We start from the raw sequence: 15,554 nt of genomic DNA, 5'->3' as shown, positions 1-15,554 counted from the left end.
CGAACCCTGGTCTCCCGCATTGGAGGCAGACGCTTTAAACTCTGAGCCGAGTCCAACTCCTAGAGTTGGAATTCTAAGTGTTCCCTTGGAATTTTTCTGAAGGAGCTTTCAACTTCCCAAAGTCTCCGGAACCACACCCTCAATGATAATGTTAAAAAAACTCACAGGAAAGGGCTTCGAATGTATTCATTCATACAATAGTCACTCATGAATAAGAAAGCAGGCAAGCTTAGCTTTCACATGTTATGGGGGAGGGACAGAGGGGAGGAGAAAAAGGAAAGTGCTTATGGGTGGCGGAAGGAGGAGGAGACTTTTAAAAGAGCAATCTTGGGCCGGAGCCATTTCAGAAGTAAGGAGAGTCTTCATTTTATCAGCCTTGACCTTTCTGAGCATGGAGAGCAGAAACAAGGAGGTAAGTACAATCTGAATGGGTTTGCTTTTGTCTGTCTTTGTGAATCATTGTCGGGCACACTTACTGTCTCTTTTGAGAAGAAAAGAAGGTGCCTTAAGAATTGGAATTCTAAAAGTTCCCTTAGAATTCCCTCACTTCTTTTTGAGGAGAAAAGAAGGTGCCTTGATTCTTAAATTAAGAATTTCCTTCTCTTGTTAAAAAAAGAAACTCCTCGATATGATCGTTGCCTGGTGTATTGGATGAGATCCTTTAGTTTCCCTTCTATAGACACAGGTTCGAAACCAAAGTCGCTGGATCTGCATTCACTGTTTCCCTGAGTCTTTAGGACCAAGGGACAGTCAGAAACCAGACATACAGAGGAGCACTGCAGACAGCAATTAAAGTTGGAGAGGTTGTGGGGCTTGTCTAGAAAAATTGAGCTACTCTGCCAGAGAAACTTGAGCATTCTCCAGCTCTCTTTCCCAGAACCAGGTCATTTTTGCCCTCCCAATTTTAATTAAGACTTTTGTAAGCAGATCATTTTCTGGCGGTCCAGTGGTTAAGACTCAGCATTTTTCTTGGGGCCAGGGTTTGATCCTTGGTTGGGGAACTGAGATCCCACTAACCTCTTGGTGTGGCCAAAAAAAAACCCTTCTGTGTAGCCCCAAAGTTAATCATTTGTGTAAAGGCTACGCAAATGTGAGATTTGAGTATGAATGTAAACCTGCTATAGAGATGTAAAGATGCCATACAAATGTTAATTTGTCCCATACTTCCATTTTTAAGGTGACAGGATTTAGATTTGGGAACAAAATTTGGATTTTTAATAATGATTTGTGGTTTAATTTCTATCTTAAATGCTTACCTGTGTGCCCTTAGTTATGTAACCTCTGAGCCTCAACTTCTGCATCTGAAAATTGAAAGAAAAAAAAAGGAGTGTTGTCCTGTGGAACAATACCAGATAGAAGGTATAGACTCAATAGATGTTAGTTTCTTTGTATCAAACAGTTTTATCCCTACTGTTCTCTTGTTTCTTTTGAATTAACCAGTATTTCTTACAACAAAAGGGAAAGGAATTCTACCCTCATAATCAAATGGAGTAACAGGTATGGATCAAAGCACACAAGCGAATATAAACCTACATCAAGTGGTAGGAATGAGTCAGTTGATTTGTATTGGTCTATAAAGTAAAAGTTATTAGATGAACTTAAAACACCTAAAGTGAGTTTATGAAAGAGGATTAAAGTTTAAGAATATGAATATAAGGGATGGTGGTGTGTGTAGAGTTGAGTGATAGCCCTTGCGGCAGAGTAAATAGGTTGGAAAGGAGTTTTGTGACAGTAGCTTGGAGCAATAGTACGGGGAGAGGTTTATCTGGTAGAGGTCAAGGAGGGGAATAGGGGAAAAAAACCTTCCAGGTGAGGGAGAATGGATATGATGAGAGATCTTAGGGTTTTCTCCAAAGCAGAGGCTAGTTTCTTCTATGTCTTTTGTTTTATATTTTCTTTCTTTTGGGGGGAGGGAGCTGTGCTGATTGGCTTGCAGAATCTTAGTTCCCCCACTCCCCAACCAGGGACTGAACTTGGACCCTTGGCAGTGAAAGCACAGAGTCCTAACCACTGGACAGCCACGGAATCCCCCTTTTCTCATACTTTCAAATCAGCCTTCCATTTCCCCATCGTTGCTTCCCTTTCTTATAAACCTGAGTATTAAGATGATGTCCAGAAGGGATTCCACATTGCTAACACAGTTCAGTGATTGTCTTGGTGCCTTGGACGTGAGGTATCTGAAGTCAGGCAATGGATACAGTGGGTCGGACCCCAAAACAATGACTGGCTGGTTCCTCTGTCCCCAGAGCAACTCCACAGAGAAATCTGAAGAACGTATGAGTTGCAGACTTACATCAGTAGAAGCTGAAAAGGGACAGGGAACTTCTGGTGAAGCAGAGATAGCAAAAAATTCAGCAAAGGGGAACCAAAAGAAAAAGAGATACAAAAAACAGCACAGGTAAGAGAGCTACAGTTCCTCAAATCGTGTTTCGTTGGGTCTGAAAAAGTAGGAAAGAAATTTTCATCCTGTATTCTGTAAATCCTACACTTCGAAAGCCTAGCTTAAGTCTCACCTCTTGGTTCTGAGCATTGTTTCTCCTACTCTGCTGCTGGGAGATAAGGAGCTCAATGTGTAGTGATCTGAGTACAGATGGGTATAAATTTGAAATCCCACCCTTGAAGCTTCACTTTATGCTAAGTTGGGTCAAGGTCAGGGTGGAGGGTCAGTTGTAATTTACTCAGAATAATTAGGTAAACCACCTACACTTCGTGTCACTATAGCTGTGACTGTTCTGGAGGGGTGTCCTTCGAATCCTTGAATGGTAAGAGTATGTGAGGTGCATCAGGAAACCGGAGCGCTGCCCTGTCTGGGGTGGGCTGCAAGAGTTATGGGTCCTAGTAGTTGTGTAGCATTGCTGAGTGGTTTATTTTGTCTTGTGGTGAGAGGGCAAGGTATCATTGAGTATTTATGACCTCAGTTCTAAAAACTTCTATTATTCCCTCAGGAATTGGAAGTGCACTCTCTAGGTCAACCTCTAGAGAACTGTAGTCTCTAGGTCAACCTCTTCAGAGTCTGTGGCTTATTGCTCTCACAAAAGAGCAAGTGTGTGTAAGTAGTGGGGAGTTTTAGGAAGTAAGAAAACTGAGGGATTCAGAAATATTGTCAGTCTTAGGTTTGAGGTTCTGTCCCTTGGAGTTTGCGGCTTTCCAGGTGGCTCAGTGGTAAAGAGTCTGCCTGCCAATGCAGGAGATGAGGGTTTGATCCCTGGGTCAGGAAGATCCCCTGGAGGAGGAAACGGCAACCCACTCTAGTATTCTTGCCTGGGAAATCCCATGGACAGAGGACCCTGGTGAGCTACAGTCCATGGGGCCACAAAAGAGTCAGACATGACTGCACACGCACACCCTTGGAGGTTAGGTAGTCTTTTGGGAATCATTGAATTGCACAGTGGGGATTAGACTACTGAGAACTAAAAGTGATTGTACTTTTGACATTCGAAAGGTCTACATTAAAGTTAATTATTGCTCGTTCTATCCCATTCCCCTTCAGCTTGCGGTCCAGGAGACATGTCACAGCGTTGTGACTGTGTGAAACCTCCGAAGACACCGACGCAGATCCCCATCCCCCCTCTACCTGCTGTCCTGCCGCCTGTCAACCTGGTCCATAGGGACGTCATTCGTGCTTGGTGCCAGCAGTTAAAACTGAGCACCAAAGGCCCGGTGAGAGTCCAGAGTGGGAATGAGGCTCTTGGGAGGAAGACAATGAACCTTAGTCTGATTATTCACTCACTCTTCTCTTGTCTTAGAAACTAGATGGATATAAACGACTCTGTGAATATGCTTACCCTCATCAAAAAGTGAGTAATTTGCAGGGAATGTGGCTCAGGAGAAGATTTAGTTCTCATCCTAATTACTTATTTTAGCATCAAAAGGTGAGTAGAAGAATAGCCTTTTCATCTTTTAAACCCTCTTTGTAGAACATTCCTGCCACAGCACAGGAGGCCAGGATCCTGTCACTATCGAAAAGGATAAAGATAGAAAAGGGGGAACTACCACTGGAATGCTCTGTTGAGAGAACGTCTTCTGAAGGGGCTGCTCCTCCTGCACGGGGGCCGCCTGCCCTTGAGGGAGCTCCTCCGCCTCTTGAGGCAGTTGTATCAACTTCTGCCCCCGACTCGGAAGCTGTGTTTGCCGCCTGGAGCAGAATGACAGCCAGGGCCGTGAAGACGGAGTCAGTGCGATCACAAGAGACTTGTGGTGAGCTCATTATTAAAATATATATATTTATATATTTCTTTGCGGTTACACTGGGTCGTCATTGCTGAACATGGGCTTTCTCCAGTCACAGGGACTGGGCAGTACTCTTGGTTGCAGTGGGTGGGCTTCTCATTGCGGAGCCTTCTCTTGCGGGGCACAGGCTTCTAGGCGAGCCAGCTTCAGTAGTTACAGCACTCGGACTCAGGAGTTGTGGTACCCAGGCTTAGTTGCTCCACGGCATGTAAAATCTTCCCATACCAAGGATACAACCAGTGTCCCCTGCATTGGCAGGCAGGTTCCTACCCACAGTGCCACCAGGGAAGTCCCAGTAAGCTCATTTTTAAGAACAGGTTCTGGCTTAGGTGGGAAAAGAAGCTTAATTGATATTAGCCACTGACTAACTTCAGAATATTATCAATATCACCTGAAGGCATGGTGATTCCTTACACCCAGCCACAGATTTTTCTGATTCAGGTCTTGATAGGGCCTGGGAATTTACATTTCCAACAATTTCCCAGGCACTGCTAATCTGGGGACCACACTTTGAGAAACACTGTTCTAAATTAATGAAGTCATCAGAAGAAGACAGCAATCTGGCTTAATTTTTTCCCCCTTTAAAGAATTACAAAAGTAAAAGCAGGCTCTAAAATCAATTGCCTGAGCTAAAGCCCTGTATCTCTAGTTCCCAGGTTGCTCTGGGTAAAGTAGGTTAATAATAATATACCTATTTCATGATGTTTTGGTAAGAGTTACAGGAATAGAATTCAGTTCAGTTTAGTCGCTCAGTCATGTCCGACTCTTTGCGACTCCACAGACTGCAGCACCCCAGGCCTCCCTGACCATCATCAACTCCCAGAGTTTACTCAAACTTATGCCTATTGAGTCGGTGATGCCATTCAACCATCTCATCCTCTGTCAGCCCCTTCTCCTGCCTTCAATCTTTCCTAGCATCGGGATTTTTTCAAATAAGTCAGCTCTTAGCATCAGGTAGCCAAAGTATTGGAGTTCAGCCTCAACATCAGTCCTTTCAATGAACACTCAGGACTGATTTCCCTTAGGATGGACTGGTTGGATCTCCTTGCAGTCCAAGGGACTCTCAAGAGTCTTCTCCAATACCACAGTTCAAAAGCATCAATTCTTCGGCGCTCAGCCTTCTTCACAGTCCAACTCTCACATCCATACATGACTACTGGAAAAACCATAGCCTTGAATAGACGGACCTTTGTTGGCAAAGTAATATCTCTGCTTTTAAATGGAGAGTGAAAAATTGGCTTAAAGCTCAACCTTCAGAAAATGAAGATCATGGCATCCGGTCCCATCACTTCATGGGAAATAGATGGGGAAACAGTGGAGACAGTGTCAGACTATTTTTCTGGGCTCCAAAATCACTGCAAATGGTGACTGCAGCCATGAAATTAAAAGACGCTTACTCCTTGGAAGGAAAGTAAGTTATGACCAACCTAGATAGCGTATTCAAAAGCAGAGACGTGACTTTGCCAACAAAGGTACAGCTAGTCAAGGCTATGGTTTTTCCTGTGGTCATGTATGGATGTGAGAGTTGGACTGTGAAGAAGGCTGAGTGCCGAAGAATTGATGCTTTTGAACTGTGGTGTTGGAGAAGACTCTTGAGAGTCCCTTGGACTGCAAGGAGATCCAACCAGTCCATTCTAAAGGAGATCAGCCCTGGGATTTCTTTGGAAGGAATGATGCTAAAGCTGAAACTCCAGTACTTTGGCCACCTCATGTGAAGAGTTGACTCATTGGAAAAGACTCTGATGGAAAAGAGGGATTGGGGGCAGGAGGAGAAGGGGACGACAGAGGATGAGATGGCTGGATGGCATCACTGACTCGATGGACATGAGTCTGAGTGAACTCCGGGAGTTGGTGATGGACAGGGAGGCCTGGCATGCTGCGATTCATGGGGTCGCAAAGAGTCGGACACGACTGAGCGACTGATCTGATCTGATCTGATCTGATCTAGGTTGGTCATAACTTTCCTTCCAAGAAGTAAGCATGTTTTAATTTCATGGCTGCAGTCTCCATCTACAGTGATTTTGGAGCCCAAAAAGTAAAGTCAGCCACTGTTTCCACTGTTTCTCCATCTATTTCCCATGAAGTGATAGGACCGGATCCCATGATCTTAGTTTTCTGAATGTTGAGCTTTAAGCCAACTTTTTCACTCTCCTCTTTCACTTTCATCAAGAGGCTCTTGTATCAAGGAGATAAAATTAATGAAGACCATGTACTGGTTAGCCATTACAATGTCTGTTGAGACCCTTATCCCCTGGTGACCTCCCTTGCCCCTCAGGAGCAAAGCCTGGAACCATATCCTGCCCACTGTCTTTTGCACACAGTGGGGTGTTATTCCAGGACTTTGCTTCAGATGTGTAAGATACCCCTCTCTATTAAACAAAAAAAATTTTTTTAAGATATGAGACCCCTGAACTGGGCCTTCCCAGACCTAATCTGGCTTAATGTTTCTATTGAAGGAAACCAGAATGAATGCTCTTTGCCATAAAAATCTTGAGCTGAAGGCAATTAAGAAGCAGCAAACCCAGAAAAGGCTCTCCTTTTCTAGCCTAAACGCAGGATATCTATGTTCTTTTTGCTGGAGACAGATTTATCCAGAGTAACCTGCAAACATACCTCATCCATTAGTTTCCTCTCCTATATTTACCTTCCCACTGTTTGCCACCCGTGGGAGCCTAAAACTGCTTCCCTTTGTCCTGTCATTTCTTTACAAATGTATTATTCTTTGTCGGAAGGTGTTATATAAGATGGAATATTCTAAGCTGCCATTTTGAGCTAGTTTTTGCTTTTTTTCCCTGAACTGTGTGTGCTGCATGAATTCATCAACTGCTTTTCCCTTGTTAATGTTTTTGTTAGGATCCCAGATGGGCAGAGGTAAGGTTTGACCCCACCCCTACCCCGGAACACACTGTCATCTACCCACTTGCCTCTATACATCCAACTGTATTATTTGTTTCTTTAAAAAAAAAAAAAAATTAACAGGAAATTCTTAATTTCTTTTAAAAAGTTGAATGTTTTTACATAATTTTCTAAGAGGAACAGAGTGGAATAAGTAGGTGTTCAGTGTTAGTGTCTGAGAGCTGGCACTTGAGAAAGACAGTTGAACCAAAGGCCATGGTGCAGACGCAAACATTAGGACTGGGTCTTGCTGTGCTCATACTTGCCTCTCTTTTCCTTCTCCAGAGGTCCAGTGGTGTGTGGTCCACGGGAGAAGTCTCCCAGCTAACACAGAAGGCTGGGTTCGTTTACAGTTTCATGCTGGGCAGGCCTGGGTGCCTGGAAAACGAAGGAGGGTATCTGCATTCTTCCTGATACCATCTGGTGACTTTCCACCCCCACACCTGGAGGACAATATGCTGTGCCCTGAGTGTGTACACAGGTAATTACCTGGTACTTTTCTACACACTGAATGTGGGCATCCGGTTTTTAGCTGGAGGGAGAAAAGAGATACATATTTATCTTAATTAGCCCTGCATTTCAAGCACAAGTTGTCAGTAAAGAGTTTCACAGAAATTCTCGCTAGGAAAGTATATTCCTAGGAAAAAGGACATTTTTATGTCAAGGCTTAATGCATCTACCTGGAGACCCATAACTTTGAGGCAGTAACCACTGTATAATTACTATATCCCAGGCATATGTACTACACAGAAATAATGACTAGCAAAAACGTCCTTCATTTAAGTGGCCTACAGTATAATGGGGATAACTGCTGTGTAAACAACTGTATCACCATGTGATGATTGTGATCAAACAGGAAGTTTCTTAATTTAAAGGAAGAATTATCTAGATGTAAAGGAGGATGTAAGATCATTTTTCAGTATAGGGACCAATGCCAAGGTTGTGAAAGGACTTAGGATAAAGAAACTGCCAGTAGTGACAGAATGTCATGGAAAATAAGCTTCAGACCATCCCTGGATGATGGGCCACTGAAAAGTTTTAAGCAAGTAAATGAACTGAGGCTTATACTTCTGAAGAGAGTAGGATACAAGATCTATTAGAAAAATCATGTGGGATAATTCAGTTTCTCATGTTTAAAGGGCCTAGCACCTTCTCTAGGTGCCAAAGAAGAAACCTGGCTACTAGATAATTATTTGGTAATTATACTTAAACACTAATAAGGGTAAGAGCTGCATTGGGGCTGAAGACAGCTTCAAGGAACAGCAGTGTCATATCAAATGAAGCTGAAGAAGATACAGATAACATAATAGATTGGAGAATATTGAAAGCAGTAGAGAATGTAGATGATTTGGTGTGGGTTGAATAAGGGGAGGACAGAAGTAGAGGTTACAATCAGAAGTATTTTCTGAAAGGCACAAATGGGGGAGTAGCAGGATGCTCAGAGGAAACTGTCGTGTTTTCTGCTGAAGAGGGCAAAGTGTGCTTCTGGGCTTAGCTTAGGAGAGGGGCCTATGGAGGAGGAGGATAGCAAGAGATCCATCCTTCTGGATAGAGGGGCTGATTCAGCCCAGACTTGGTTCCCAGGGATCCATCTCCTCACCCCACAGTTGTGTAGAAAACCATTCTGGGCTTCATCCCAAGTTCTCTGTTGGTCTGCTGGGGGCCCACATTTGGTATCATCATGATTGAACGCCGGAGGTCTAGGGCAGTTGGAAAATTGAAGCCTCAGGTGGTGGGGGGAAGAGTCTCCAGCTAGACTCTCCCCATCCACAGCCAGAAGTGCCAGCCTTCAGGCCCCAGCACAAATACCATGTCCCACAGGAGGAAGTATGTGAGTGTGCACTACTCATCTTTTCCCATTTCAGCTATCCTCTTTCCTGCCACAATCTTTTGTCAAGCAAGTTGAATACAATGGAGATCACTTTGGGTAGCCTTTTAGTTACATTCTTGGGCCACTGGGCAAATGGTTTAAGTTCCCTGTGGGGCCTCTCCTGCCCATGAGCTGCACAGGACAAGAACATATTAGAGAATAATATAACTTGAATATTGTCATTCCTTGATGACATGGCCACATGCTTTCCACACATGGTCCTAAAGTTTAAGGGAGATTTTATTGGGATTTCGTGGTGGGTTTCTTGGTTCTTTTCAAGAATTTAACTTGCTATTTCCTCTCAATTCTAAAACATTTCATTTACTTTATAGGAATAAAGTATTAACAAAAAGCCTGCAGTGAGATCATAATGCCAGTAAAAGTGTACAGCTATGATTATAATTAATGATAGAGAAGTGACTACAATCAACTCCACGGTGACTTTAGACAGCTGAACTCTGGGCCGCTCCACTCTCTATGCTTCCTGCTCCCGGAGTGCACAGCCTGCTTAGAAGGCTGCATGAAAAAGAAAGCCTGTGAACTGATGGGAAACAGAAGCAGAAGTGACTGTCTCTCCAAAGATGCCCAGCCCTAAGGGAGCAGAGGATAGAGATGGGGACATTTTAAAAATACTAAGTCACTGAGTGGAATTAATTTGCTTGAAAATGCCTCAGGTAAATCTCTACATTGAACAAAATGGGTCTTATAGGCAACAGTTGAAATTTGGTCATATACACCTTAACCAGATGTATCTAGTTAAGGTATTCAACTTTATCATCACCAGGCATGGTACAAGCAAAAATGTGTTTCCTGACATGATACAATGTATCACTGACAATATTCTTGCCCCAAAGAATCTATTCACAAGGAAGTAATCAGTCCTGATTATGCCTCTTGTCTCAGCGTAATTAGGTGAGCTTACCATCATTTGGGTGTCAGCTACTTAGATGCATCCATCCATATGTAAATATTCACAACCTATGCACTTAAGTTGTCTATATTTTATGTATATGTGAGTTATATATAATTTTTTAAGTGTTCCAGATTGAATGATACATTATAGTGCCTCTAGTAAAAAGGCAACTAGAAAATTTTAAACTTAAAACTTTTATTTTAAAATAAAATACTCTAGGCCAGAGTAGGAGTGAGGTTGGACCAGGGCTGAGGCAGCCAAGGCCCCTCCTTCCCACATCAGTGGATCCTGCCCAGAGTATGCCTGGCTGCCGTTGCAGGCAAGCTGGGTGGAGTATGACTGGGCAGTGCCGCCGCTGAGACAAAGCTGTTTCCAATTACAAAGCAGGGATCACAGCAAACACCCGCCACAGAAGCACTATGGCATTGCTTCTCCCTTCTGCTTAGCAGCCCCCAAGGAGACTAACTGCCTACTTACACAGAAACTAGTGGAGACTCTGAAGCCCTTTGGGATTTTTGAAGAGAAAGAGGAACTTCAGTGCAGGATTTTAATTTTGGGAAGATTAACCTGGTAAAAGACTGGATACGAGAAATCAGTGAAAGCAATAATCTTCCACAATCTCTAATTGAACATGCTGATGGGAAAATGTTTACCTCTGGATCTTACAGATTAGGTGTACATACAAAAAACAGCCAATATTGATGCATTGTGTGTTGCACCAAGACATGTTGATTGAAGTGACTTTTTCACCTCATTCTATGATAAGTTGAAATTACAGGGAGAAGTAAAAGATTTAAGAGCTGTTGAAGAGGCATTTGTACCAAGTTACCAAACTGTTTGATGGAATAGAGATTGATATTTTGTTTGCAAGATTAGCACTGCAGACTATTCCAGGAAATTTGGACTTAAAACATGACAGTCTGCTTAAAAATTTAGATATGTATAAGAAGTCTTAATGATTGCAGGGTTCTGATTTTATTGCAAATCAATGAAATGGTTTTACGAGATGTTTTACATCTAGTATCAAACATTGACAACTTCAGGTTAACCCTGAGGGCTATCAAACTGTGGGCCAAATGCCACAAAATCTACTCCAATATATTAGGTTTCTTCAGTGGTATCTCCTGGGATATGCTCGTAGCAGGAACTTGCCAGCTTTGTCCAAATGTGATAGCATCAACTCTTGTACATAAATTTTTCTTGGTATTTTCTAAATGATATGTGTTTAGATTATATTAAAATAAAGTTGATTATAGACTCTGAAAAATAAAATACTCCATTGTGTATGTGAAACGATCCTTCTGAAATATGTTGGATCATAACAGTGCTCAAAACCCTCTCTTGGATCCTGTTGATTCAGAGGGAAAACCAAAGTCCTTGTAATGACTTCCAAGGCCTTCCTAAAGTGCCTTATACCCCATGCCCCCTTTTCCATAATACTTATCTCCTCTAATTTATAATTTGTGTGTCTTCCCCAACAGTATAAAAAGATTTGTCAATTTTGTTTGTGCATGTGGGTATCACAACAACCTCCTAGAACCACCGAACACGTAGTCGGTGCTCAATAAATGTTGATTCAATGAATGATGAATGAAAAGGTTTGAAGTGAATTAGGAAAGGAGACAGATTGCAACTTACTTAGAAATCTATATTTTAAAATATAGATTTTGGAAAGTAATTGCTGTCTGTATTCTTTTGGAAAGTAATTGCTATGAATTACCTCTTGGACAGGAAAAACTCTGGTGTGTTGACGCCCAGTGTTCTTCCTCCGTAACTCTTTTCATCATCTACAGTCCACCTACCCAAAGTGAAAAATGACACTTCTCTGTATTCAACTAATGCATAGGGTGGGAGTGGTCATTGCCTGGAAGGGGCAAAGAGAGACTTCTTTGGTGATGCAAGTATTTTCTGTCTTGACTAGGGAGTTGACTACCATTTTTCAGAACTTATCCAATAGGACACTTAAGATTTGTGCATTTTACTGTAAATTTTACCTCAAAGCAAAAGGGTCTGGCGATCAGAGAGGAAATGGTGTCTGTCACACGTCTGTACTCCTAGGATTTGTATACTGAGACCTCAGTATATATTATATATACATAATACATTAAGGAGGTCCTCTTTTTTCTTGTGACGGATGACAAAGAGGACATGAGGGGAATTTATAACACTGAGGAGGGTTATATAAGAGGCTCACAGAGACTGGGCAGGATTTTCTCTGTCTCAAGATCATTAGCTCTAATGAAAATGAATGTCAGAACTTCCTTCTGCTCTTCCTTAAAAGCCCTGATTAAATATTACTTCACTGGTAACATTTTTTGATATATTCTGATTCTCAAAACTACTAAAATTATCTTTTTTATCTATACTGGATTGAAACTCACTTACATCTTATTGTTAAGAAACACAAGAGGGACTCACCTGGTGGTCTAGTGATTAATACCCTGAGCTCCCAATGCAAGGGGAAGGGTTTGATCCCTGGTCAGGGAACTAGATACCCACATGCCTCACCTGAGAGTTCACATGCTACTTTCCACTTGAACTCATGTATAGTTGCCAAACCAATTCTTTCATATACTTCTACTATCATACAGCTGTCACTTTTTATAGGACATCTTTGGATTTCACTGTGGTTTTGAAATTACATTCTCTGAATAAAAAGCTCTTCCAAATATTTGCATGTCACAACTAAGACCCAGTGCAGTCAAGTGAAATATTTAAAAAATGGAAAAAAAAAAAAAAACAAGAGCTCAATCTTTGAGGGCAGCTAGATATAAGTTATGGAGAAGGCAATAGAAGTGACTCAGCAGCAGCAGCAGCAGACATAAGTTGTTTCTGTCCTTAAAGCTCAGTGAAGTTAACAGCTCACCTTTGCTAGGTTGAAAAAAAATTTCTTTTCAAAAACAAAATTATGTTAGGAAAGTGATAAGCACTCAGCCAAGAGTAATTGTTGTAATATCTACCATGTTTTGTCTCTGTCTTCCTTTTCTACACTGAAGTGATCTGTAATTTCCAAGCACTTATGAGCCATTTCAAAATTTTGTGGCTTTGGGAATTTAATCTCTCTAGCCTTAGGTTTCGGAGAAGGCACTGGCACCCCACTCCAGTACTCTTGCCTGGAAAATCCAAACTATACGTGTTCATGAGGAAATATAATGGAGCCATAAGATAACTGGAACTTGAACTCAGCAGACCTCCTTTGAAAGTCAGCCTGGCATTTGTAGGACCAAATGATGGGAGTAGAGAGAGAGATGGAGAAGGCAATGGCACCCCACTCCAGTACTCTTGCCTGGGAAATCCTATGAACAGAGGAGCCTGGTAGGCTGCAGTCCATGGGGTTGCTAAGAGTTGGACACGACTGAGCGACTTCACTTTCACTTTTCATTTTCATGCATTGGAGAAGGAAATGGCAACCCACTCCAGTGTTCTTGCCTGGAGAATCCCAGGGACGGGGGAGCCTGGTGGGCTGCCATCTCTGGGGTCGCACAGAGTTGGACACGACTGAAGCGACTTAGCAGCAGCAGCCTTAGGTTTATTGAACATACAGTTTTATTTACATACGGTTAAATTTACCCATTTTAATGTATGTGTGTGCTAACTCACTTCAGTCATGTCCCACTCTTCACAAACCTATTGACCATAGCCTATTGGGTTCCTTGGTCCATGGGATTCTCCAGGCAAGAATACTGGAGTGGATTGCCATGCCCTCCTCCAGGGGAATCTTTCAACCCAGGGATCAAACCCAAGTCTCTTACATCTGCTTTGGCAGGAAGGTTCTTTGCCACTAGCACCACCTGGGAAGCCCACTTGAGTGTACAGCAGTATCTTAACTGTGGTGTTAATTTACCCTCCATATAGATTCTTGATGGAATAGCTGTTAAAGAATTTTGCTCTTTTGGGGGGGAGGGATTATTTGTTTTCTTATTATGGATTTAAGGAACCCTTTACATATGTCACCTTTTGCAACAAAAATCCTGCTGGGATTTTGATGAATTTTCTGGGCCAATGTGTAATGAGAAAAGTAGTATATTGTAGGTCTAGAGTTATGGATTAACTCTAGAAAAATATTTGATGTTGTGTCATAATGTGGTTAATGATAGCCATGTTTCTTGCAATAAGAATGCATTTAAATATGTTCCTCTAAAAAAAAAAAAAATATGTTCCTCTGTAAGCAAATATCTGGCCTTAAGCAAAATGCAGTGTGTGAGGAGTTATCTGGAGTAAAAGAAGGCAGTAATGGAATGCTGGTGCTGGGGAAGACTCTTGAGAGGCCCTAGGACAGAAAAGAGATCAAACCAGTCAATCCTAAAGGAAATCAACCCTCAAGATTCATTGGAAGGACTGATGCTGAAACTGAAGCTCCAATACTTTGGCCACCTGATGGGATGAGTCACATCATTAGGAAAGACCCTGATGCTGGGAAAGATTGAAGGCAAGAAGAGAAGGGGATGACAGAGAATGAGATGGTTGAATGGCATCACTGACTCAATGGATATGAGTTTGAGAAACTCAGGGTGATAGCAAAAGACAGGGAAGCCTGGAGTGTAGCAGCTCATGGGGTCAGAAAAAGTCGGACACAGCTTAGCAACTGAACAACTACAACAAATGGAATGGAGGTGAGTTGTATGTAGTGTGGACGGTATTGTGAAATGAAGATAATAATCAACTGTGTTAAATTCGAAGACTTTGTTAATATAACTCAACTAGTATCTAATGCAACGATTTGACCTGTGGATGGGGCCTATAAAACAAAAGAGATGATACACATGTGTGTTTTGTAAAATGTTAATAACTTGCAAAGACTAAGGAAGGAAGAAGTCTAACACCTAGGTTTGAGACCACATGTGCTATTTTAATAGATGGTTGATATTATCCATTACCTAAATAGTAATGATGATGATATTTATCTCACAGGATTATAAAAATAAATGAGACATATTAATATATTAACTTCTCATATAATTAATGAGAGATGTATAATATACTTCATTCATTGAAGGTCTATGCAAATGCTGTTTATGACTATTTTATTTCATTCTTTCTTAACTTCTGTTGCCCCAATAGTTGATAGAGAATATCAACTATTAAGTTGCTCTAAACAGAATATTTCCCTGGCCAACCAGTCTGCTCCTATGGATGGGCTACCTTGAGACACTTTATGTAGCTGGTGCCAACAATATAATTTGAGTAGTGATAGCAAGGTTAATAAATTGGGAATCTGTGCTGCTTAGAACAAAGATGAGAATGTGAATTCTTTTATTAACTTTTTATTTCTCTCTTATTCTCTGCAGGAAAGAAAAAGCAATTTTGTGTAAACACATTATTTTTTAAAGTCACTTTTTGGGAAGGCATTAGTGGTATAAAATCATAATTCTTACATTGAGTCATTTTGCCTAATTTTGGCATAAAGCAAGGCCATAAAGAAAGCAGGCAGATAAAGAAGGAGAGGACATTATTATTAGTGTCTATTCTCATATATTACTGTCTCCACACTCCATGTTGAACTATTGAAATAAATAGCATTCATTAAAAAAAAAAGAAGGCAATGGCACCCCACTCCAGTACTCTTGCCTGGAAAATCCCATGGACGGAGGAGCCTGGTGGGCTGCAGTCCATGGGGTCGCTAAGAGTCAGACACGACTGAGCAAC

General features: G+C 41.7%; 1 protein-coding gene and 1 pseudogene across 1 annotated transcript; both read left to right on the top strand.

Moving 5' to 3' along the window:
• Positions 1–345: 345 nt before the first annotated feature.
• DPPA4 (developmental pluripotency associated 4) lies at positions 346–11,489 on the top strand. The gene is given in 8 exon segments (NM_001206481.2): positions 346–412; positions 2,247–2,362; positions 2,364–2,398; positions 3,491–3,660; positions 3,747–3,797; positions 3,918–4,197; positions 7,411–7,606; positions 9,328–11,489. Coding segments are annotated over 8 exon segments (900 nt in total). The 5' UTR covers positions 346–391; the 3' UTR covers positions 9,359–11,489.
• Positions 9,661–11,226, top strand: LOC107133448 (poly(A) polymerase alpha-like; annotated as a pseudogene).
• Positions 11,490–15,554: the final 4,065 nt, after the last annotated feature.

Source organism: Bos taurus, chromosome 1, assembly GCF_002263795.3.
Source record: "Bos taurus isolate L1 Dominette 01449 registration number 42190680 breed Hereford chromosome 1, ARS-UCD2.0, whole genome shotgun sequence".
In the NCBI taxonomy this organism is placed as follows: Eukaryota; Metazoa; Chordata; class Mammalia; order Artiodactyla; family Bovidae; genus Bos; species Bos taurus.
The sequence above is the reverse complement of the archived record's forward strand: the minus strand, read 5'-3'. Positions and strand labels throughout refer to the sequence as shown.